This window comes from Nelumbo lutea, chromosome 8 (assembly GCF_056320005.1).
Source record: "Nelumbo lutea isolate HS-2025 chromosome 8, American lotus-T2T, whole genome shotgun sequence".
Lineage (NCBI taxonomy): Eukaryota > Viridiplantae > Streptophyta > Magnoliopsida > Proteales > Nelumbonaceae > Nelumbo > Nelumbo lutea.
Genome location: NC_142691.1, coordinates 9,301,486 through 9,327,679, shown reverse-complemented (window position 1 = coordinate 9,327,679; position 26,194 = coordinate 9,301,486). Strand labels below are relative to the sequence as shown.

The window sequence follows — 26,194 nt, the reverse complement described above, 5'->3', positions numbered from 1 at the left end:
CAAATGGACAAGAGAAATTTTCAGGTGAAGAGTATAATTCCCCTGCTCTAGAAGAAGGGAATAAATAAAAAGAAAGAAATCAACATTAACAGGCCAGCTACTGTCTGTGGGTATAGTTAGATGGTTATAAGGATCAAAAGATTTGGTTTCATTAGGTCAGGATTTAGATACAAAGGGTACTCTATATGAAATGATTTGATCAGTAAAAAATTTCCTTAAACAGCCACCCAAACAGAACAAACAAAATAAAGGTCCAGGTGTTCGGTAGGAGAATGGAGGGAGGAGGGGGGGGGGGGCTGTTACTTGTGTGGGATTGGTAGGTCTCTTCCTTTGGAGGGTCCAAATCAAGTCTAACCTGTAAAGATAGTAGGTGAGGATTGTGGACATAAAGCTAATTGCTCCCTGTTCTACTCTGGTGCTATTATTCAAAGATGGTGATAGGCTGAAAAACCACTTAACTATGCAATTGCTCAAGTGGATGATAAAGCTTAAATTGTCATTCTTAAAAAGACTTATCAGTTGGAAATCTAATCAATGAGGCATGGCTGAAAGAAAGAAATAATAAAGAAGGAAAAAAAGATAAGGATCAAAACCTTGAATCGTGGATCCATATATATCCATACTCTATCAAAGATGTCAGTGGAAGAGCTTCCCTTTGTATGGAATTCCAATATTATTAAACCGTTACACCAATTTGAAATAGCATGGAGACCCATTTTTCTATGGAATTTTATTGAATGTTGTAACTGAATATGGCCAAAAGCCATGGCTAGAATGGGAGTGGAGATTGTTGATTATTAATTACTGTTGAGGGGGGCCTATCGCCTATGATGTGAAGGCACTCCAGTTGTCCAATAGAAAGAAAAGAGATATAAAACATATATATATATATAGAACTCCTATTTGAATAATGGATACCCAACTGTTGACAGAATTTCATAAAATAAGAGGTTAGGTTCAGTCAATTTTATTTTTCATCCCTCCACCACCTTTTGGCAAAGAGAAAGAGCAAAGGGGAATGACTATAGATAGAATAGTAAGAAAAGTGAAGTGGAATTTAACTATGACTTTAGGGTAGGTAATCCCTGGACCTTTTGCAATAAGAAACCATTAAAAAACCAGGTAAATGTCAAGAGGTGGGGGTCTCTACTCTCTAGTGGGATGTAAAGAACGATTAAGTGGAGGTAGTTTCAATTGGACTATTGGGGCTTTTGCGTGTAAGTTAATCAATGTATAGAAATGCTCTGTTTAACCCTTGCTAGATTAGATACTTGTGTAGAAAATTGGGCTTAATATCATGCCAGCAAGTTATACTTATTTCTACTATAAAGAAAACAGACAGTTAGCATGCCTCCAAGGTCTTAGCTTGCTGTGAACCTGTGAGTTCTGTGACCATTCAATAGCAATCCAGAAATTAAAACTGATTTGAGCACATTCCATTCTTGTTTCTTGATTGATGAAGGAGGGAGGGCACACCCCTGACGTGTGAGTGGTCAAAAAGTATATTTATATGCTTTAAAAATGAAATAACATCTGATTTGAATTTTCTTTTTGGTGTTGTCTTTGAACCAGAACCAGAGATGTGCCCAAATCATTCCATCTCTTTGTGAATTGTGGTAGTGTTTATATGCTTTAAAAATGAAAAAACATCTGATTTGAATTTTCTTTTTGGTGTTGTCTTTGAACCAGAACCAGAGATGTGCCCAAATCATTCCATCTCTTTGTGAATTGTGGTAGTGGTTTTATGTTCCAAATTTTGACTCGCAAAAAAAGAAATAGCATGTGTGGTTCAGTCGTAGGTATGGTGGGTCCCTCTATCCATGAGACACGTGGCAAATGACGTAGCCATTTTTCTTTTTTCTTTTTCCGAAGCCAACAACAACAAAAAGCTAAAGGAGTGAGTAATGTCAGAACAAAAGCTGAGGGGGCAGGGCAGAGGCCCTGAGAGAAGGTCCTGAGAGCGGAGGAGGATAGTCCCCACTCTCCACAGTGGCACAGTCCAAGTCCACACATGCGCTACGTCTCCACCCACCAGGGACACTCTTTCCTCCCACCACAAGTATGGCTGTCGGAGGAGTTCTCTAAGGTACGCGCATGGACAGCGGTGGGCTTGCCCCTTCTCATGGTGCGTGGTTCCACGTAAGGAATCCGTCCTCGAATTATAGTGGGTGCGCGTATTACGCCTCCGGCGCCTTACTGAGAGTATCCAATGGAGGGAGCAACAGAACCGGGAAACTCGGCCAAGGGACAAGAAATCTGAGCAAATCATCCAAGTTTACTGAATTTCCGCTACTGGGTTTTTGTTCTTGAGTTTTCCCCGACTTGGAAGTATTCGTATCAAAGGTGTGGTCACTGCTTCAGCTAATTTTTCTTTTCTTTTTCTTTGCTTTTGATTTTTTTACTGTTACCTTTGCTTTTCGTACTTTCTAGTTCCAATTGTTCTACAGTAAGATCAGGAAAGAATCTGCAACTTGATAATTGAGACAAGACGCTTCACCTGAACTGATCAAATTTAAATACCACGGGGAATTAATAAATTTTCTCGGTTCTGTGTCATCTGAGTCTTGTCTATTTCCAAATCAGTACATGAACATAACTGCAATTTAATGACCAGCTCGCCTGATTAGGAAGGTATGAATAGGTTCTGATGGATTTACTTCATTTTCTTGGTTTTTTAGTTTGCTTATGTTGAATTGGCACGTCGGAAGACTCACAATTGGGTCGGATAACCAGTTCAAGGATACAAAGAAGTTGTTGAAGCAACCTGATGCATTTTTCCTGAGATTGCGGGATTTCGGCTTGCTTCATCTGCGGCACAAGTTCTTAATTTTGCATTTGGCGGTACCTTGGAATTTTAAGGAGCTATTCCGATGAATTTTTGCGCAATTCTGGGACCTGGGTTTATTTTCTTTGGGCGTTTTCAGTAATGGGGTGTATCTATTCCACAGCTTGTATCGGGGATCTTTGCAGTTCTCCAAGGGGTTCTCGGACTAAAGAAAATCAAGATGGGAGACCAGGTGGGGTTCCTGTTTTTTCTCCTAGTTCTTCAAGCGGCCATGAAGGTGAACTCCGAGATCAATTGAGTCACCTAAGTCTAAATAGGGATTATGAAATGGGTATAACTAGGCTATCAAGAGTTTCTTCACAGTTTCTACCTCCTGATGGGTCCCGTACGGTTAAGGTTCCATCAGGAAGCTATGAACTGCAATACTCGTATCTATCCCAAAGAGGGTACTACCCAGAAGCACTTGACAAAGCAAACCAGGACAGTTTCTGCATTCATACCCCATTTGGGACAAACCCCAATGACCACTTCTTTGGGGTGTTTGATGGGCATGGAGAATTTGGAGCACAGTGCTCACAGTTTGTGAAGAGGAAATTGTGTGAAAATTTGCTTAGAAATAGTCGATTTCATATGAATGCCCTTGAGGCATGTCATGCAGCCTTCTTAGCAACAAACTCGCAGTTGCATTCAGACAGCTTAGATGACAGCATGAGTGGGACGACAGCAGTAACAATATTGGTTCGGGCTAGGACATTATATGTGGCAAATGCCGGTGATTCTAGGGCTGTTATAGCAGAGAGGAGAGGGAAAGACATTGTGGCCGTGGACCTCTCTATTGACCAAACTCCTTTCCGAGCAGATGAGCTTGAAAGGGTAAGACATTGTGGAGCCAGGGTTCTCACCTTGGATCAGATAGAAGGGCTGAAGAACCCGGATGTGCAGTGCTGGGGCACTGAAGAAGGTGATGATGGTGATCCGCCAAGACTCTGGGTGCAAAATGGGATGTACCCTGGTACAGCTTTTACAAGAAGTATAGGTGACTCCATTGCTGAGACTATTGGAGTTGTTGCCACCCCTGAGATTGTTGTTTTGGAGCTTACACAAGATCATCCATTCTTTGTGATTGCTAGTGATGGAGTCTTCGAGTTTCTTTCTAGTCAAACTGTGGTTGACATGGTAAGGGAATCCTTATTCATCTCATTTCTTTATGATTCAAAGTCTATGTACGATATTAGTTTCATTGGCTACTTTTCCCACTCGATCTTCCTATATTGATGCTGGGCAGAATTTATATTTGCTTATTTCTTCCTTTTTTTTAAATAAGTTTTTGCTGATCAGTATGGTTACCATTTAGGGATCTATGTTACTAGAGGATGTGGGAAAACGATTACTTATTAGAACTATGAATATATAGAATAAAAGCTCACAAATTAACACCAATATGAGAGTTTTTTTTTTTTTGATAAATAACACCAATATGAGAATTTTACTTAATATAAAAGTTGTACTTCTACCAATTATTTCTAATTAGATCTCGTTTTATTTATAGTGTTTTAAAAAATGCTAATAATGACAATTGGTACAATTCTTTGGTGCCATATAACATCATTTGAGGCCTAATAATATGAATCCATTCTACACTTTAATGGATTAGCAAGTTATTTTCATAGTATAACAATGCTGCTTTTAAGAAATGGTTTCGGTTTTATATAGACCACCACCATCATCATCATCATTCTCTTTTTGCCACACTACATGCTACATTTTATAGAAAAAAATAAAAATGTTTAAGAACTCTTTACCTAATATAAATAGAATAATAAAATAAACACACACACACACAAGAATATTTAACGTTTTTCTATTAATTGATCAAATTCGAGATGAGAGTACACCTAATTAAATCAAGCAAGACTAGTAATTAATCTATTAAATGATGGGTTGGCTACATCAATCCTGTTTCACCATTCTGTTCTGTTTAGTGCCACAAACCTTGTTAAATTATGGGTGCTTAAGTCATTTATTGCTATTTACACCCAAGTCCTTTTGGTATACCCCTAGCTCTTCTAGCCCCTTCAACTTGTAATAGATCACTTCTTCTAATGGGTGCTATAGATGGTCTTCTATGCATGTAACCAAACCATCTCAATATACTTTTTTGCATTTTATCACCTATTGGAGCTACTCTCTAGGTTCCTTCATATGACTTGTTTCTGACCCTCTCCTTTCTAGTTTTACCATTCATTCATCTAAGCATTCACATTTCTGGCAGACTCATTTTTTTGACATGCTGTTTCTCAACTCCCCAACACTTTTCTCCATATAACATAGTTGGCGTTACAATTGTTTTATAGAATTTTCCTTCTAGCTGAAGTGGTATTCACCTATTACATAAAACTCCAGATGCACCCCTCCATTTTTCCCATCCTGCTATAATTGTATGAGTGACATCATCCTTAATCTCTTCTTTGTAATGGACTATTGAACCAATGCAACAGAAGAAGTCACATTGGGTTATAATGTATTAGGATTTAGGAATCTAGATAATAGAAGAAAAAGAACAAGCTGAGATATTATGCACTACATTATAGCAAATATAGAGATGGTTATAATGCATTAGAAGTCTAGTTTGTACAATACTGAAAAGGAAAAAAAATCAGTTGAATTCAATAACACAAAAAGTGTGTCTACGTGCTATGAAATTATCTATGAATTCCATCAAGTCTTACCAAAGTAATGTATCCTAATTCCTTGCAAGATTGATAAAAAAACTAATTATCAGCCTTCTAATAAACTTTCATATTGCCTTTGACTACAGTTAGGAAATGACTTTTTAAAAATTGAATAGCATTAAAAGTTCCTTGTTGATTTATTCAAATTTAATCACGCTTAATCTGTGTTAAATACCTAGTCAATTGGTTAATTTTTGACCATTGATCAGAGACTGGTTTTGTAAATAGTCCTTGCATCCAACAACGGGACAAAAGAGCTACTGTGAGCTACTTATGGCTTGGTTGCAATTCTGGTGGGTTTTGAGGTAAGACAAACTGGGTGCTACTCAGGTGTTCGTAACTTACACTTGGCCACTTCTGTTGAGTTGGCTTAAAGTTTGGTTTAACTTGGTAGGATGTTCAGAAACTATATATAATTGGAAGCCCAAAATGCTCATAGCAAGCATAAACCCCTGTAAATTAACATGGCACTACTCGTTGACAGATTGACAAGAAATTGGATCAAATTGACAGATCTTGTAAAAAATTCAACTTGTAATTGAACCATGAGAAGAGCCACAGGCAACTACCGATACAGCCCTCTTTCTCTCTCTCAAGTCTCATCTTTCTTTCCAGTTCCACTCCTAAAATTTTTATATGCAGTATTGCATAGGTTAGCACATGCAATACTGCATATAAAAATTTAGGAGTGGAACTGGAAAGAAAGATGAGACTTGAGAGAGAGAAAGAGGGCTGTATCGGCAGTTGCTACAGTACAGCCACTTCAGCCATTATTAAATAACCCCTTAGTATTTTCTTTATGGCCTTTTTTTTAGCTTTCTAGAAAATTGCTACAGTACTTGCTTTGAACTAAGATGAACATGTACCTTTTTCTATGTGGCATTAAACAGAACAGAATGGTGAAACAGGATTCATGTGGCCAACCCCTTATAATTGGGATAAGGCGTAGATGATGATGGTGTCATTTGTCTTTACTTTTTTTCTTATTATGTTTAATTTTTCTGTGTTTCTTTTCTTATACTGCTACTGATTTTTCAGGTTGCAAAATTCAAAGACCCTCGTGATGCTTGTGCTGCAATTGTTGCTGAGTCTTATCGACTTTGGTTGCAGTATGAAACTCGTACCGATGACATTACAATCATAGTTGTTCATATTAATGGGCTAACTAATGTATGGTGCCTTCTCATCCACAACCTAGTTGGCTTCCCATATTCTTTTCCTGTACTTGGAAGAGTAAATTGTGCTTTTGTCTTTTCTCCCAGACTGGCAGTGCTCAATCAGTTACTCAAGATGTTGTCGTTAATCATCTGCCTCAAGTTGTAGAAGTGACAGGATCTGAATCTCCTTCCACCATAAGCTGGAATTCTAGGAATCATCGTGTAAGGCATGATATGTCACGGGCTCGTCTCCGTGCCATTGAGTCTTCCCTAGAGAATGGGCAAGTTTGGGTTCCTCCATCTCCATCGCATAGAAAAACATGGGAAGAAGAAGTAAAGTGTTACCATTCTTTTTTAATGATTTCATTTCTGGGTTTTGTATAAAATGTTTGAATAATTTAACTATTTTTAATTTTCAGCATTGGAAACTAATCATTCAATATCCATCTTCTGTTATAGGCACATATTGAACGGGCATTGCATGACCATTTTCTCTTCAGAAAACTTACTGATTCTCAATGCCATGTTTTGTTGGATTGCATGCGAAGAGTTGAGGTCCAGCCTGGAGACATTGTTGTGCAGCAGGTTATTTTACTCTCTCTCTCTCTCTCTCTCTCACACACACACACACACACACACACATGCACCAATACAAAAAAGTGAAAATTTAGATGAACAAATGAACAAAAAAGAATGTCTCTGTTAAGTTATATAAAATATTGAGAATGTGAATTTCCTGTTAGTTGTGGATAATGGTGACTTTATATTGTGCATTTACCTCAAGATGCATGGTATAAAATTAAAAATATAGCTGAACTTCATTTAGATTTAGAACAATATTCATTATCTAATTATATGAAGTTCCAAGTGGAAAGTGAAAGTTGCAACAACATAACAAGCTGCCTAAGATTTATGAAGAACTACAAAACAAACCTAGAGGCATTTCTGGCTGTCTTAAGTACAAATGAATGTTCCTGTTGATATTAAAGAAACCTAAAAGTACAATCCTTTTTAACTGAGAAGATTCCTTTTCATGTGTGGCACTTGCAAACAATAGCCTTTTCATTCAGGGAGAAGCTCTACGGTTTCTGACAAGAACCCATGGAATTTACTTGTTACTACATAATGATGGATGTTTTTCTTTTCTGATATTTGGTTACCTTTCCAGAGTCATTACTGCTGAAGTATAACGAGATCCATTTACTGCAGGGTGGAGAAGGAGACTGCTTTTTTGTTGTTGGCAGCGGGGAGTTTGAAGTCTTGGCTACCCAGGTAATCATTTTGTTAGAGATATGCATGGCATGCTTGTTTTCACCCATTAGATAATCAAGTTTAGTTGGGTGTTTTATCTTCTTTATATATGGATATTGATAAAGGGCATCTGAAACAATAATTTCTTTTCTGTAAAATTATCCCAACCATTTTTGTTCTTCTAGTTTCCTGTTGACAGTATGGTTGCTGTTTTTCAATTTGTTGAGCTATTCTTGCCTGCTTTCAGTGAATTTCTTTAGGTTGGTTGTTAACCAGATTAATGAAATGGCAGGACGAGAAAAATGGAGAAGTGCAAAAGGTTCTGCAAAGATATACAGCTGAAAAGTTGTCATGCTTTGGAGAGTTGGCATTAATGTAAGATGGTTCTTTCTACTACTGTACCTTTCTACACCATGTCATGTATGTTATGTTTTGACTTGTTGACAAAAAAAGAAACATAATGAGCTATTCTGATGTGTCAACATGCAGATGCAATTTTCTCTTTGAAAAAAATTTAGAAATTGAAAATAGTGCAAGTATATCAGGATTTCAATGGATGGGTTTGACTGACTAAATAATAATAAGTGTGTGTGTGTTGGGGGGGGGGGAGGGAATCCAACCAGACCGTCCCATCTGTAGTGGACATATACTCAACCAAGCCTAGATACAAATATTTCAATGCTGCAATGTCAACGGGTTGAGTTTAGAATGGGCTCACCTCAACATGAACGTGACCCAAAACCCGATAGGGTTGGGCCAGTGCAGGTTTACCACTTAACCCGACCTACTGACATCTCTACAAGTAATAATAAGTGAGAAATAATCTCTTAACCTTAAGTTGGCAATGTATTGTTGCTTTCTTTGTATTATTTGCATGAGCTCCTGGTTTTAGCACCATTCTTTGAAACTAGGTACTTTGAGTTGCATTGAATTGGATGATTTCTAGGAATGCCTTTCATGGCCCATCTTATTGCTATATTTGTTAATATATTTACTAACAATGTTGTTAAAGTAGAATTGAATTGGAAAATTCTTAGTGTAGGATTCAAATTGAATTGGGATGCAAAACATAAGGATTCAATTTGAAACTTTGAAAGTCATTAAAAAATGTTATAAATCATATAATTAAAAAAAGACCTGGATTGATCAATTATATAACAAGTTCCATGGATGATTATTAAATAACAATAGAGTAATGAGCATCTCCACTCTAAATGTCCATACTTAGTCAAGAAAAATAATTTAGTTATCAGTTTAAGTTATCATCATTCACATCATATTTCAACATGTAAATCATGGATAGAAAATCATAATTCATGACTTTATAAAAGGACTAGTCATGAGTTCACTATATCACCCAATCCTCAAAATCAACATGAGATTTACAAAAAATAAGTCATGACCCAAAAAAAAGTTGTGAGTTCTGCATGTTGCTGATTGCGAAAACTAATTTTAAGTTTTAGAAAAATAACTCAACTGAAAAGAAAGCATAGTCAAGAATTTGTTATATTGCTCAATGCCCAACCTAAAATATAAATAAGTCTATATATGTAGATCAAAAAATGCGAAGTTGTAAACATTAAAACTCAGTCAAGTCTTCCTTCAGTTGAAATCATCCTCATTTTCTACCTTACCTTATTAGGAAAAACTTCAGGAGGTAAATCCTCTTCTCCTTCACTCTCTAATGTTGATGTAAAAAACACATTCTTATTCTTCTCTTTTTCCCTTTTCTTTTGTCTTTTTCTCTCTTGCATACAAGTATTCCTAGGACTTGTAAAAATTTTTCTACATTTTAGAAACTACTCAATTTGAACATTGAAGGAATAGAAAGTTATTTGTTCTACAGTTTACATTCTCATGGGCATGTCTTCTACCTCTTTCAAGCACTTATTTACGTTAAGAGATGAAGATGATGTATCCCCAGGAAAGGTTGGATCTCCTTTCTCAGTGGTTAATTCATCATCGAACTCTATACCAGTCAAACATATCAGATCTCTTATTGGGACAATTTACAAAACAATAATGATATTGGATCCTCCCAGGGGTGAAGCTAGGAAATTTTCATGGGGGGGGGGGGCATTGGCTCCCCTGGGTCCCCCCCTGGCTCTGCCCCTGGATCATCCTGTAGTCAAGAGGTCTATAGAAAATTGGCTGTGCAGGATCATGACATTCTACCTAAAGGGGTTAAAATTATCCTTACTCAAAGTGCTTTGTCCAACTTTTTGGTATACTTTTTTTTTTTTTTTTTTTCTTTTTACAATTCATACCTTAGTGGTGGAGTATCTTTAGAAGAAAGATACTTTCTATAGGATGGTCTGGACAAAGAGGAGATATTGTCTGGTTGATTGGGGTATGATCACATGACACTATCAAAAGAAGGGCCAGGGGATGTTGGTATTCCATTGTTGTGTGGTGAACAAAGATCTTTTGAAGAGAATCAAACTTACATTTTGGGTGGGATTCCAATGATTGATTCCTTCGGTCCTCATGGTTCAGGTGTTTGGAGGGACATCCTTAAACATGAAACACTTCTCTTTTAAAGTTGGTGATAGCAACTGGGTGTTGTTTTGCGATTTGGAAAGATATATGGTGCGGTGGTCAGGCACTTTGTGAAGAATTTCCACGCTTGTTCCAGATAGCCAGAGACAAGGATGCTACAGTGTTTGATTCTTATGGGGTGATAACTGCTGAGGTGGTTTGAGTTCCTTAGTAGGATCCACTTTATGGAATCCTTCAAATCTTTCATTAGTGGTTCCAATCCTGCTGTTGGGTTTGGTATCCTCACATCCACTTGAAGGTGTATTTCTTCATGTGGACCACCTACCTCAAAAAATTTCTGATCATTTATAATCTCCTAGCCTAAGGGAAGGTGCTGAACAACCAATATGTGCTGTGTCATTCATCTATGAGTTGGTTCAACATCTACTAATTAATTGTTACTTTCTCTGTTCAAATCTAGTAGCATTTGAACAAGCTTTTTTGTGTGGAAATGGGTCATTCTTGGTGATCTAGAAGGCCTGGTGGGTGCTTGGCTTTTGAAAGGTAATAGCAAGAGTGCATATTTTGTGGAATCTCACTCCATTTCCATATGCTGGTGTACATATAAAGAGACAAACCTTAGGATGTTTGCAGGAAAGTCTTGCATTGTCCAAGTTGTGGTTAGAGTTATTTAAAGAACCAAAGTCTCTTGACTGTTGATTTTAAGAAAATTTGATGGTCGTTGATTTACTAATTTCTGTAATGAATGAGATGCTATAATTCTTGACTCTTAAGGAGGGGAATTATAATTTGTGTATGATCTATTTCTGTCCATTTTCTTTTGCATCTTGGCTTTGGCATCTTTTTATGAATGTCTTTTTGATTGGTAAAAATTAAGGATTTTTTTTTTTTGATTTGTGAAGAAAAGAATGAAACACAAAAAGTAAATGTGCCAAGTATCCCTTTTGATAGGTTAGCCCCTGCTACCTAATCCATTTGTATTATTCATTTTCTATGTTATAATGAGTTTCCCTAGGCTGCATTTGACAAGAGTGCAGATGCAAATTTTTGGTTTGGTTATGCATTGTTGCCAAATGAATTTGGTTGTGATGGCCTACTGATGGGTACAAACGCAAATTTCAAGACAGTATTCTACTTTTTTTACATTGACCAACTTTGAGCTTAAACTTTGCTCCTGTTTTGAATGCAAAAATCTCAGAAAAATATTTTACTTTCATTTCAGTACAAAAATGTATTCTTACCAAACACCTGCAAAACTGAACTGTAGTGCAAATTCACTTTGGTAGATCTATTTGTCTAGTAGAAAGTTGCTCTTAGTTCCCTAGATGAGCATTTGCCATTTAGCCTCTTTTGCTCCAACCTATTCCTTTTCTTTGTGTGTATGTAATTCAAAGTAAACATATCTATCATTTATTACATCCCTAGTTTAATAGTTAGTATTTTGTAAATAAAAATAAAAAATGATGCAACTAAACATTTCTTGTTCAAATAAGTTCATAGTTACACCGGCAACCAGAAGAATGACATCTGAGGCCCAAAGTTCATATTGCATATTTTTGCAAGTCTGGAGGACCATCAACATAGGCATCCAACCAAAGGGCTGTAATGCATTCTGAATTTCTAATAATAAGTAAATCAACTTAATATGACAAATTAAGTGTTACAGTGAAATTAAGACTTGAAAGCATTACTTACCTGGTTGTTTTGTTTTCCTTGTTATCTCTGTATCCCTTAAGCCCTTTCTTTTGAAGATGACACCATCCTCTCAAAACAGTCAAAAGGTCCTTATTTTACCTTCATATCAACCTTGAAATTGAGCATGGATTTAAGAAATAACCTGCTGTGCATGGAAGCCCATGTAACTGAAGATCCCAGTATGCAGCAATTATCTTCCAAAATGGCACATATCTCTTCTTTACATTGCCTAAATTTCTTGCAATGATTTGATTTGCTCAATGCATTACTTTATGGATATATCTGCTCTGCTGGCTGCTGGGGTCCTTTTTTTTTTCTTTTTTTGAGAAAATGTAAATATGTCTACTGGGGTCCTTTCCTCAGAAGCAACCTTGCAAAGGACCTTAACAAGAGGAGCTGCTAGTGATAAGCAATACTTAATTACATTCCTAAAGTTATTAAACAAGCAATATTCTAGAAATTCACCCTATCATACTTTTTTGCAAATCAGCTTCTCTGCGCCTTCCAATAAAAATAAGGAAAAGCCAGCTTCTTTGCTATTCTTTAGAAGCAGACATGATTACTACATGCTTCTTTTGTAAGAATGAACTCCTTATTGTTAAGAAACAAGTAAAAAATCTAGTAACAGTTGGATGAACCAATTCACATCCATTAGTATATTTTTCCATCAAATTAGGCACCTAACAATGCATAAAGATATAGGTAATGATAGTATAATACTTTGTGTATCCTCTTTTTTGGTTTGGTTTGCATTGAAAAGTTTTGTGTTCTTGTCAAATGTATTTGGTAACTTGGTTGCAATGGGTACTTTGTGTATCCTCTTGTATTGCAAGGCTTACTGTTCTTTTTAGTTCTTGCAAGGTGGTTTTTCATGTAACCACCATTTGACAATGCTTCCATGTAACATCAACTATTTTCCATCCAAATCTATCCAGATATAGAAGATTCATGAAAGAAGATGAAAATAGTGGAAAAAAAGTGCTTCTTAGACTAAGAAATTATGAAAAAATGGGGCACCTCAAAACTTTAATTTTTCCTACATTTTTTGCATGTGTTTAATCCCTCTTACAAGTAGAAACCAGAAGCAATAAATGGTGTTTAGATTTATTTTGCAAGAGATATATGATGTTCCTGGCTGGGGTTGGATGCCTCCTCCAAAAAAAAAAAAGAAATAAATTCAATAAGAAGGGTTTAAAATGAATTTTGTAACTCACGATTAGGGGAACCAAACCGTGGGCCTTTTTTTTGTAACCGAACTGGTACTACCAGTTTTTGGAAAACCGGTAACCGAAACCAATCGGTTAACTGGTTGACCAGTTCAATTCATCGGTTTTTTAATTTTTACAATATATATAGTAGGAATCTGCTGAATTAAAAAATATGAAAGAAAATAGTTTCTTGAAGAGAAAAGGAAGAGAGAAGGAGAAGAAGAGAAGAAGAGAAGTTGAAAAGAAAAGAGAGCAATAATCTGGCCGCCCCCTTCACTTATTATTTATACTAAAATAATAGAACAGTACAAAGACAACTATGCCCTTATGGGGCGGCAAAACATAAAACATCATATATAACACTCAAAAACATAATAAAATTTGGACTCACATAACTACTGTGGTCCCCACCTCCTATCTAACAACTAACATAAAACATCTACTCATAAAAACATCATAAAACTAATTAATCTTCAACACTCCCCCTCAAGTTGGGAGTAAATGTCACACATTCCCAACTTGTGTAGATCATGTTCAAGCTTGTTCTTTGCCACCCCTTTAGTGAGAACATCAGCCAGCTGCAACTCTGAAGAGACATAAGGCAAATAAACTTCTCCGGTTGTTACCCTTTCTCTTATAAAGTGTCTATCAACTTCAATGTGTTTTGTCTTATCATGCTGAATTGGATTGTGGGCAATATTGATTGTAGCCTGATTGTCACAGTATAACATCATAGGTTCCTCTGCTTTCACCCTAATCTCACTCAAAAGATATTTAACCCAAAGAAGTTCTGAGACACCATGAGCCATGGATTTATACTCAGCCTCTGCACTTGACCTTGCCACAACAACTTGCTTCTTACTCTTCCAGGAGATCAAGTTTCCACCTACAAAGGTACACACTCCTGATGTAGATCTACTGTCATCTAAGCATCCTGCCCAGTCTGCATCTGTATAGGATTCTAGCTTCAGATTCTCATGATTTGAGAAAAGAATGCCTCTGCCAGGGTGCTTTTTCAAATATGCAAGTATTCTCTCAATAACTTCCCAGTGCTGAACCCGAGGTGCATGCATGTACTGACTCACAACACTGATAGCATAAGAAATATCTGGTCGTGTCATACACAAATACAACAGTCGGCCCACCATTCTTTGATATCTCCCCACATCCTTTACTAATTCATCATCCACACCATTAATTCGGTGATTTGGATCAATAGGAGTGTCTGTTGGTTTGATCCCCAGCTTCCTAGTCTCTCGCAGTAGGTCAATTACATACTTTCTCTGTGAAATGATACTTTCTCTGTGAAATGAAGATCCCATGCTTGGATCTTGTAACTTCAATCCCTAAGAAGTATTTGAGCTCACCAAGATCTTTGATCTCAAATTCTTGCTGTAATGATTTTTTGAGATCATCAATCTCCTCTAGATCATTTCTTGTCACCACTATATCATCCACATACACAATCAGAATTGACACCGGAGCATCTCTCCTCTTCACAAAGAGGGTGTGATCAGACTATGTCTATGTGTATCCAAAACGGATGAGTGCCCCTCTAAACCTGTCAAACCAAGCCCTAGGTGACTGTTTCAGTCCATATAGAGATTTTCTGAGTCTGCACACCTTTCCTTTACCAACATTTTCATAAAAGCCTACTGGAATGTCCATATATACCTCCTATTGTAAGTCACCATTAAGGAAAGCATTTTTGACATCAAGCTGGAACAATGGCCATGAATAGGTGGTTGCTAAAGATAAAAGGATACGAACTGAACTCATCTTAGCTATTGGTGCAAAGGTTTCCAGATAATCAATACCATAGGTCTAAGTATACCCTTTTGCTACCAACCTTGCCTTGTACATCTCTATCTTGCCATCGGCCTTATACTTCACTGTGAATACACATCGACATCCGACTATCTCTTTGTCTGGGGGGAGATCACTATTTCCCAAGTTTGGTTTTTGACCAAAGCATCAATCTCATCTTGCATGGCTGTTTTCCACTCAGGTTTGGAGAGAGCCTCAGTAACATTCCTGGGTATAGGCACAGAATCCAGGGAAGAAAGAAAAGCACGGTAGGAGGGTGATAAGGCATTGTAGGAAAGATGGTGTGAAATGCAGTGGGCTGTACACTTTCTCTTCCCCTTACGAAGTGCAATGGGAAGATCAAGGTCAGCAGGATCAGTTGCAACAGTGGTGTTAGGGACAGAAACATTATCATCAGAAAACATAACAGGCTCAGGCTCAAGAGGAATACCTGGAACTGTATCTGCCGAATTTGGAGTTTCAGAAGGATTGACAGAGAGTGGTGTGGGTTGAGGATGTGTGGAGTCAACCATCATCTGCTGGTGCTGATATTGCTGTGAGGCTGCCCGTAGTGGCTTAGGTAATGAAACTGGAGGTGCAGGTGCTGACTGAACTGATGTAGATGCTGGCTGAACTGATGGTGCAGGTGGTGGTTGAACTGATGGAGGCACCACAGAAACAGGAAGAGGAACAGATTGTGAGTTCTTCTCCCCAAAACTCTCCCCCTGAGGAGAACCACTCGAGAAGAAGAATGTGGATTAAAAAAAGGTAACTTCCGTAGTGACAAATATGCTCATCGACACTGGATCATAACAGTAATACCCCTTTTGGTTTTGAGCATACCCAAGAAAAACACATTTCTTGGCCTTAGGATCCTGCGATGAGGGCCAATAATGTGAACAAAAGAAACACAACCAAAAACCCTCAGAGGTATATGAAATATCTCTCCATTTGAAAAAAGAAGGCTAAATGGCACCTTAAACCCAAAGCCCGTGAAGGAACACGGTTATTCAAATGCACGGCTGTAAGAACTGCATCTCCCCAGAATTGCAAAGGAACTGAAGCACACACCATAAGACTCCTTTCCACCTCCACAATGTGTCTGTTTTTCCTCTCAACAACTCCATTCTGTTGCGGTGTATATGCACAACTACTCTGATGAACTACACCATGTTCTAAGAAATACATGGTCAAGTCCTTCTCAAAGTACTCTCTGGCATTATCTGATCTAAAAGCCTTAGTTCTCGCTCCAAATTGTGTGAGAACCATCTGGTGGAATTGTCGTACTAAGTTAGGAGCCTCATCACGTGATCTCATCAAATATATCCAAGAATATTGTGTATAATCATCCACAAACAAGAGAAAGTAACGGAATCCTCCCATGGAAGGGATTTGATATGGCCCTCATACATCAGTGTGAACAATATTAAAAATAGTACTTCTTTTATTACTTGGTTTAAAAGATTGTCTACAATGCTTTCCTAACTGACAACTCTCACACTCCAAAGTAGATAATTGAACAGACTCAAACAACTTTGGGAAAAGACATTTCAAAGAACAAAAAGAAAGATGTCCCAAGCGATTGTGCCAAAGCATAATCTGGTTCACTGACTCTGACCCACTACTACTGCTGTTGCTAACATAATGACCCTGATGTCTCGGAATCTCATCCAGAAGGTAGATTCCATTCACCTCACAACTACTCCCAATCATCTTCTTTGACTCCAGATCCTACAAAACACAATTACTAGGAAGAAAGGTCACAGAACAATTCAAAATTTTTGTCAAAGAACTAACAGACAGTAGGTTGGTATGAAGTTTAGGGACATGTAAAACAGATAATATTATATCATTGGTCACTCTATCTGTCCCCTTCCCAGCAATGGGCATATGTGAACCATCTGCTGTAGAGACTCTGTCTCTACCAGAGCACAACTGATAGGAACTGAAAATGGTAGGGGCATTAGTCATATGCTCAGATGCTCCTGAGTTTATAATCCAGAGAAGTCCCTCCTTACCTGAAGTGGATGTAAGATTTGCAGTTGCATATGAACTACCTGTATGTGCAAAGGAAGTGGTGTAGTTGGCTCCTGCATTCTACTGTCCATCTGGAAGGCTAGAGCTGGGTGAATCTTTCTTACTCATAAGCTGTCCAAACCTCTCCAATTCTGTTCTCACTGTTGCTACTGCAATGGATTCCCAATCAGTTTGGGAGAGAGGGGTTGAAGAGTCTCCTGTAGTGGCTACATTTGCATTTCCTTTCTTGTTTCTTATCCGAGAAGGCATAAGATTTGGATGAAGCTTCCAATAAGTGTCCCTAGTATGCTTAGGCTTCTTGCAATAATCACACACCAAGTCCTTATCTTCCCTTCTAGTCTCACTACTCCCCCTGTCTCCATTCGGCTTAGGTTTTGTTGTACCAGCCATACCCAACTGGTCAATCCCAGGCTGTCTCAGCATTACATTCCTCCTACTCTCCTCTCCAGAGATAGAAGCATAGGCTTGAGAGAGTGTCACACCCTCCCTAGAAAGAATATGCTGCCTAGCAATGTTAAATTCAGGGTTCAGCCTTGCCAAGAACTAAAAAACCCTATTCCTCTCTACTAGTCTGTGATAAGTTGTTGCATCATTTACACTTTCCCATACCACAGTTTCTAAGTGATCTATTTCCTGCCATAGGGTTTTCAGCATGGAGAAATACACAACAAGAGGTTTTTCTCCCTGTTTCATACTTATCACCTGACTTCTTAACTGATAGGCTTTGGCTTCATTTTCCTTATGAGAGTAGGTTTCAGTCACTCCACCCCAAATCTCCTTAGCAGTATTAGCCCATAGGAAATTTTTTGCAATATGAGGTAACATAGAATTACACAGCCGGGACATTACCATGTAATTCTCTTGCACCCATCGGGAAGAGTCTGTATCAGGTTTCTTCTCCTCCCTAATGAGATACCCTAATTTTCCACGGACACCAATAGCCATCTTAGCTGATTGTGCCCACTCCAAATAATTTGTATCATCAAGTTTTACTGTAGTAATGATCGTAGGCAAAAAAATATCACTACTACCTCCAACACCCAGTCCCACAGTACTGGTAGATTTCATCTCGGTATTCCAACTCTCCATTTTACTTCAAACAGTTCAACAGTAAGAAAAAATAGATTGGAGACATTCAAAACATAATTTAATATTGCACACAGAATCAACCCTTCCGGAAGAAGAAAACCCTAGCTGAAGGGAAATCTCTCTCCTCCCCACGCCTCCCAACAGAGAAAAAAGTGAATCGATCACTCCGGGAGGCCTAGAAAATTCGAGAAACCAAACAACCCTATTTAGAAAATCAAAAGAAAACTAACAATACCTGGGCGCCCAAGATCAGATAAAAAACAAAGAGTCCAACTTTTCTGGGACTCTTCCCCGTACTCTAGTTCTTCCTGATTTTGATGCCGAACAGTAGATCACCTTCCTGATGTCTAGATCCCATCAAAAACTCCAAGAATTGGGCAATCTATAGCAGATCGATCAGCCCTTTACTACATCATGCAGTCGGCTGATCTAGGGCTGCATGAGAATGCTTCAAGAAACCCTAGCCGATGCTCTGATACCAAGTAGGAATCTGCTGAATTAAAAAATATGAAAGAAAGTAGTTTCTTGAAGAGAGAAGGAAGAGAGAAGGAGAAGAAGAGAAGTTGAAAATAAAAGAGAGCAATAATTTGGCCGCCCCCTTCACTTATTATTTATACTAAAATAATAGAACAGTATAAAGACAACTATGCCCTTATAGGGCGGCAAAACATAAAACAGCATATATAACACTCAAAAACATAATAAAATTTGGAGTCACATAACTATTGTGGTCCCCACCTTCTATCTAACAACTAACATAAAACATCTACTCAGAAAAACATCATAAAACTAATTAATCTTCAACATTTATAAATATATAATAAAAAATTATAATATATATCTAAAATATTATATTTTAAATAATAAATAATATATCATATATATATTTATATATAATTCATATTTATTAATTTAATATATAAAAATATAAAATATATATAATATACATAAATATATATAAAACATATAGAAATATATGTATACCGGTTGGTTCGGTTAACTGCTGGTTTTCTATTTTGGTTAACCGAAACCAAGCCGGTACCTTCGGTTTTTTTTTTAAAAACACCGAACCAAAACCGAACTGACCGGTTCGGTTAACCGATTTTTTGGTTCAGTTTCGGTCTGTTTGGTTTTTCGGTTTTTTTTTTTTTTTGCTCACCCCTACTCACGATTCTGTGACTGATCACACCAAGTCAACTTGCAACACCTTGCAAGAATGTGATTCGTTTGACCTGGTTTGGTCAGGTGGCATTTTTATAAAATGTAACTCAGTTTTGTCTACTGAATCTCATATGTATCGCTTTTTTTGATTGGTTGCATAAGCATAACTTATGCTACAATTGATTTAAAGTACACAATTTGAATAATAAATTATTTGGATTAAAAAAAATGTTTACTGACCATGCTTTTCTTGGGCAATTATGGTAAAATAGGTACAACAAACCACTCCAGGCTTCTGTGCGAGCAGTGACTAGTGGGACTCTCTGGGCTTTGAAAAGAGAAGATTTCCGAGGAATTCTTATGTCAGAATTTTCAAACTTGTCATCATTGAAGTTGCTCCGCTCAGTAGAGCTTCTTTCAAGGCTGACAATCTTACAGCTGAGTCATATTGCAGATTCTCTTTCCGAAGTTTCATTCTCAGATGGCCAGACAATAATAGATAGGGTACCCCATTTTCCATTTCAAACCATTTCTCTTACACTATACTCATTCACTTATGAGTTACTGGCATGTTTTTGCAGAATGAAGGTCTTTCTGCTTTGTATATTATCCAGAAAGGTCGAGTCAGAATCACTTGTGACATGGACTTAATAACAAGTCCAAATGTTTGCAGTCTCTTATCTGATGACCTTGAACAGGAAAATCATACTGAGATCAATAAACAACTCTCAGTGGAAAAGGCAGAGGGAAGTTACTTTGGTGAATGGGCACTTCTTGGTGAACATATTGGTTCCTTAAGTGCAGTAGCTGTGGGTGATGTAGTCTGCGCCATTTTATCAAAGGGGAAGTTTGATTCTGTTGTTGGACCCTTAAAAAAGCTTTCTGAGGATGATCGCAAGTATGTCATAATTCTTGCCCATGAAGATGTTATAAATCTTTCTTGAGGAGCTCTTAAATTTGTTTTTTCTCTTTTATCTTATGAGTTTCATGTTTACATGTTATGAATGCTTATACCCTTTGATCCATGTACACCATGTTCTTTACATTGCTAAGTCATGGCAATCAGGTCAAAAGATTATTCTTTGAGTATTGCTAAGGAATCCTCAAGAAATATAGATGCTGCAAGTTTTGCTAAAGTTCAGCTCTCTGATTTGGTAAGGATTTCATAGCTCCAATGGTTTTGCATGCTTCATCCTAGTTGGCATCTTTTTGTTTACAGTCTTATTCTAGAAATAGCCGGATATCTAACATTATGTGGCTTTTTCTTTTTCCAGGAGTGGAAAAAGTGTATATATTCCACTGACTGCAGTGAGATAGGGATTGTACTTTTGAAAGACTCAGGTTGTCATATATTAGTAAACGTTACAACCTTTTCTTTTAGTAAAGTTTATAGAGCATAATCTCCATTGGCTGTTTTATTTGTTACTTTAGGAGGTATTCATGGATACTTCATGCATGACATTATGGATATTCGCTTTATCATGAATAGCAATGTGATTATTGCCTTCTTGTAAATCTGATTGGCTACCAGAAAACTTGTTGAGCTTGAAAAGATTTTCAAAGCAGAAGATTAAACAGCTTGGGAAAGAAGTACATGTCCTGAAAGAGAAAGATCTGATGAAGAGTTTGAGCCCTTCACCTTGCGTGCCTCAAGTTCTGTGCACTTGTGCAAATCAAGAACATGCTGGCATTTTACTAAATTCATGCTTGTCTTGTTCCCTTGCTTCAATAGTTCACACACCACTAGATGAACCATCTGCTCAATTCTGTGCTGCTTCTGTTGTTATTGCACTAGAAGAATTACACAAGGTCCGTTATGTCCTGATATACAAAGTTCTACCCTTCTCTTCTCTTCCAGAGGTTTTGGATTACAAATGATTTATTATTGAATAGCCTACTGCAGAATGTGGTTATACTGATATTTGGTTTCATTCCCCACTTTTTTTCATTTTATTTGTACTTCAGCATGGAGTTCTCTACAGAGGCGTGTCACCAGATGTTCTAATGTTTGACCAAACAGGTCGTTTACAGGTCTGCCTTGGATTATGCTGAGATACATTATTTTCTTAACATTCGCATGCATGCAATTTGATATTAAATGGATTTTTTATTCAAAAAAGAAAGAAATGGATATTATCATTCATGTTGCTTATAACCATGCATCTTTCCTGTATCTTAGCTTGTGGATTTCCGATTTGGGAAGAGGTTATCCAGTGAAAGAACATTCACAATATGTGGGATGGCAGACTCTTTGGCTCCAGAAATTGTCCAGGGGAATGGTCATGGCCTTGCTGCTGACTGGTAAAGATTCTTACTTTGAATTCAGTGTAAATGCAGATATTATCTCCTTTCATCATTTATAGTATAAAAAGAAAAAATAAAAATGATTGCACCTCAGAGAAAATCTTTGTTCACCTTGAATAAAGTGGTTACTCCACACTGAAATATTTTATGCTGTTAAATAATTGAATGTGACAAATAGAAGGATAATGCAATGGAATTTGGAAAAGAACATACTACCAAGTAAATACATGAATCTAATTAAGGACATATATGTGGGTGCAACAACCAATGTTAGAACACTTCTGGGAGAGACACTAGAGTTTCCAGTTATGAGGGGACTTCTTCACCAAGGCTCAGACCTTAGCCCTCATTTGTTTGCATTAGTTATGGTTGAATTAATTACATGCATACTAGAGAAGGTCCCATGGTGTATGTTTTTTTTTTTTTTTTTTTCTAATGACATAGTGTTAATTGATGAAACCAGAGAGGGATTAAATGCAAAATTTGATTTATAGAAAAATGATTTTGGAACAAGAGGTTTTAAAATAAGTGGGACCAAAATAGCAGATATGCGATGTAAATTTAATAATAATAGGAGTAGAGGGCACAATTAGGATTGGAGACCAAGAGATATCATCATGTGACCTCTTTTGTCACTTTGATTTGATAATCTATGGCAAGGGAGAATTAGATTAGAATTGGAAAAATAGATGGGTTGGATCTAGAGTCCTATGCAATAGGAAAATTCCATTTAGGCTGAAAGGAAAATTTTATAAAACGATTATAAGGTCTGTAATGTTGTATGGAGCAGAGTGTTGGGTAATAAAGAAAAAACATGTAAAATAAAAGACTGGCAGAATTGCAAGCATTGAGATGGATGAGTAAGAAAGCTAGAAAAGTTAGAAATAGAAACAAACTTGTTGGAAGGAGCCTAGGAGTAGCTCCAACAGATGTGAACATGAGGGAAAGTAGACTAAGATGGTTTAGTCATGTGTAGAGAAGTCCATACAGATTAGTTAGAAGTGATTTGTTACAAGTTGAAGTATCTAGAATAAATAGGGGCAGTAAGATAAAAGGAAATGGGTTAAAAGTGCTGAGGAATGACTTTAAGAGGCCACAATTTAATCATGAATATGACATTGAACAAAGCGGACTGGTGGAACAAGATTGGTTTAGCCAATCCCATATAGTTGTGACAAGGCTTAGTTGTACAGATGCATGGAAAATGGAATAATTTTGTCATTTATCAGAATCTTTCCTCATCTTGGGAAAGGCTTAGAACTGAGAGCATTTTAGTCTTTGCTTCAGAAACCTTATAAGATCTCCACTCTAGGTAAAACTGAAAAATCAGTGGCTGGGTGCATTTACAATCCTGGCGCTGCTCAACCATGTTAGTGATTTGTTTCATGTTGACACTTTTTTTCCCTGTTGTTGCTGTATCTCTAGACTGTATTGAGTTGCTGATTATTAAAATTCCAAATTATACTTAATTATCGCAATGAGCAATCTGCAGGTGGGCACTAGGAGTCTTGATCTTCTTCATGCTTCAAGCTGAAATGCCATTTGGGTCATGGAGAGAAAGTGAGCTTGAAACATTTGCAAGGATTGCGAAAGGACACTTCACTCTTCCTCAAACACTCAGCCCTCAAGCTGCTGATATCATAACTAAGGTCTTATTTCTTTTTAGCTGTCCATGCCTAAGAAGTGGAATAGGATGCTGTGATCAAAAGCTGACTCTTCTTTTGTATCTGTCTAGTTGCTTGAAGTTGATGAATATATAAGGCTGGGAAGCCGAGGTCCCGATTCTGTGAAAAGTCATCCATGGTTTAATGGTATTGACTGGAAAAAATTTGAAGACTGTAGCTTCCCTGTTCCACGTGAGATCACTTTGCGAATTGCTCAGCATTTAGAAAATCAGAGAGAGGATGCCTACAACCCTATATGCTCTCCGCCTCGAGACATTCCAGAACTCAACACTCCCGACTGGTTTGAAGACTGGTAAAAAGGTCTGGATGGGTAATCCGATTCTTACATGCATGATTGACCATACTTCTCCAATCGGATCAACTTGATTCACTGAAATTACCCGGGTCCTAGACTTACAGCATCAGAGGAGAAAATGATGAACGGGTTCACTGGCAAACAAATAATAGAGATGCAGTCCTACAATTCTTGCAACGTAAATGGAATCAAGGAAGGTTGCTATTTTGGGTGCTGGCAACCTTAAATAACTATCCAAGATGCTCCATTGTATAGGTCAGCCAGAGAATTCTTGTATGTAAATACGTACGTGTGTATGATTTGGAAGAAAAAATTGATGACCATGTCATGCTTGGTTGGGCCTGGGACCTGGGTTGAACACTAATGAGTAATGAAAATTTGTAAGGGCTGGCCTGGCCTGATTACTGCACTGTAAATTCTTCAAACCAGGTGTCCCGTTTGCACCCCCTAATTGGCAATGACGCTGATAGAAACGGATTGGTATTGCAGCTGGTCCGGGTTCCTTCATCTATATAACATGACCAAGGTTTGGATTGTTGATTTGTTGGAAAACAAGCTAGATAACTTCAGTCATTGAGAATGGGGATGTTGAAAATTTTCTTTTACCATGAGGAATAAGAAGAAAAAAAAAAAAAAAAACAAAAACAAAAACAAAACAGCAGATGTTCAACTTTCATTGTATGCCATAGACCATGGTGTGACCTTATGAAAAAAAATGGCACCAACCCATTACAAACTTGTTCAGCAATTAGACTGGTATTTTTTGTTAAATAGGTCAAAGCGGGGCCTGACTAGAGTGGTTTTTTTTTTCTCATATTATCTAAAGTATAGTAATTAGAAATTTTGAAAAGGGTAAAAGTTTAAAATTTAAACCCTTGGTTTTCATGAGAATGATGCTTGACTTATTTTCATTCAAAACCCATTTGAGAGTTGAGACAAATAACTTCACCCGAAGTAGACGTGGTTCAAGTATTGATTTCTCTACATATTCATTCCTCAGAAAGGCAATGGGCCTACAGTCCAACGAGCCTGATTTTACGGATATTTTCAAGAATTTAGGCATTTGAACAAGGCGGATCTACTTTTTCTTTTACATATTTCATACTTTCTATACATTTTATAAAGCGATAGTTGGCTCTTGCACCTCCATTGAATGAGGAAATCTTTTTTCCAACCAATCAATTAAAGATATATCATGATCATGTTGACTGTCGGCTTCGCATGGTTACATCGAAATCATGGATATAATCAAGAATTGGAACCAGAATTGAAACGTAAGAGTTTTTGTTTAGGTTTCTTCAGCAATAGATTCAATTTTCGGAGATGATTTTCTATTTTCCTTTTATTATCAAGCAATCAAGAATAGGAAGTTTGGAACCAGAACCTCAATTACACTTACTGGCAGCAAAATATAAGCACCGTGTACAAAAAAGAAGATTTGGTGCAACCATTTGAATTGTGATGATGATACCATGTGAAATTTGGTCAACTATCCTTTTCTTTTTTGTATTGTTTTGACTTTTGAACCACGGAATCTTGATGTCATATTTGAAACAGAAAAAGAAAATCTACAAATCTTTCAAGACAAACCATCACCAATGAAATCGAATTGAAACACTAGAAAGCTGTTTTTAGCAGAGAAATGTTTCTTGCACTACTCAAATTTACTCATACAAATTCTCCCAGGTGAGAGGAAAAGGAAGAATGTTGAGCTTATAATCTCATTTGAGAAGACTTGGTTATGCAAATATTGCATCTATTGCCTCGTTCAGACTTGAGATGGTCCAGATTGTAAATCTGATAAATCTATTATATATTCGTTGAACATTAACATTAAACCTAGATTTCAATCAATCACGGTAAAGTATGTTTTATTTTTCATTGGTTTAAGTTTCACAAAGTGTACTTTTATATTTGACGAAGTGTATTTACCATCATGTTCAACCAATCATGTCTGTTACTATAAACTAAACAGTCCCAAAGACGTGATTCATTTGATTTCTTTCTCAACTCTCAAATTGTCGATCCAGTTATCATTCTCAAAACACACAAAGCAACCTGGGAACTGTGGTTTCTTAGTCGAGTCGTGATAGTAAGCCCCAATATTTGATATCAAAGGCCAGTTTTCCCAAATCATCATTGTTATATTTATATACCATTTCTGTTAATTACGATAGACACATCACATGGTTGATCTATAGCTTTCAATTTTCAACTTTCATCCAATCGGAAGCAATCGGCGTGACAATTATTATTTAAAATTTTTATGAGTAAATGATCCAAGCAAACAAATGTTATTAGAAAAATCTCATGGGGACACTGTAGTATGTATGGGTGGTGGTTAATTTGATGGCAAAGTTCAGGGTGGAAGGTGCTACCTTCCTGGGATGATATCTTCGATCTGCAGCTTTTATGTCATGCTGACTTTTATTAAATTAACTTAATACGCATAAGAACAAAATTAAATAATAATATTTATAATCCAAGGTA

At 37.1% G+C, this 26,194-nt stretch overlaps 1 protein-coding gene across 1 annotated transcript; it reads left to right on the top strand.

Moving 5' to 3' along the window:
- The first annotated feature begins 1,909 nt into the window (after positions 1-1,909).
- Positions 1,910-24,256, top strand: LOC148842585 (protein phosphatase 2C and cyclic nucleotide-binding/kinase domain-containing protein). The gene is made up of 16 exons (XM_088958405.1): positions 1,910-2,343; positions 2,679-3,961; positions 6,556-6,687; positions 6,780-7,007; positions 7,134-7,259; positions 7,884-7,946; positions 8,218-8,300; positions 19,693-19,924; positions 20,002-20,318; positions 20,487-20,574; positions 20,695-20,761; positions 20,952-21,229; positions 21,386-21,451; positions 21,600-21,721; positions 23,217-23,373; positions 23,460-24,256. Exons 2-16 carry the CDS (start codon positions 2,927-2,929, stop codon positions 23,703-23,705), a joined length of 3,240 nt encoding a protein of 1,079 aa, XP_088814531.1. The 5' UTR covers positions 1,910-2,343; positions 2,679-2,926; the 3' UTR covers positions 23,706-24,256.
- Positions 24,257-26,194: the final 1,938 nt, after the last annotated feature.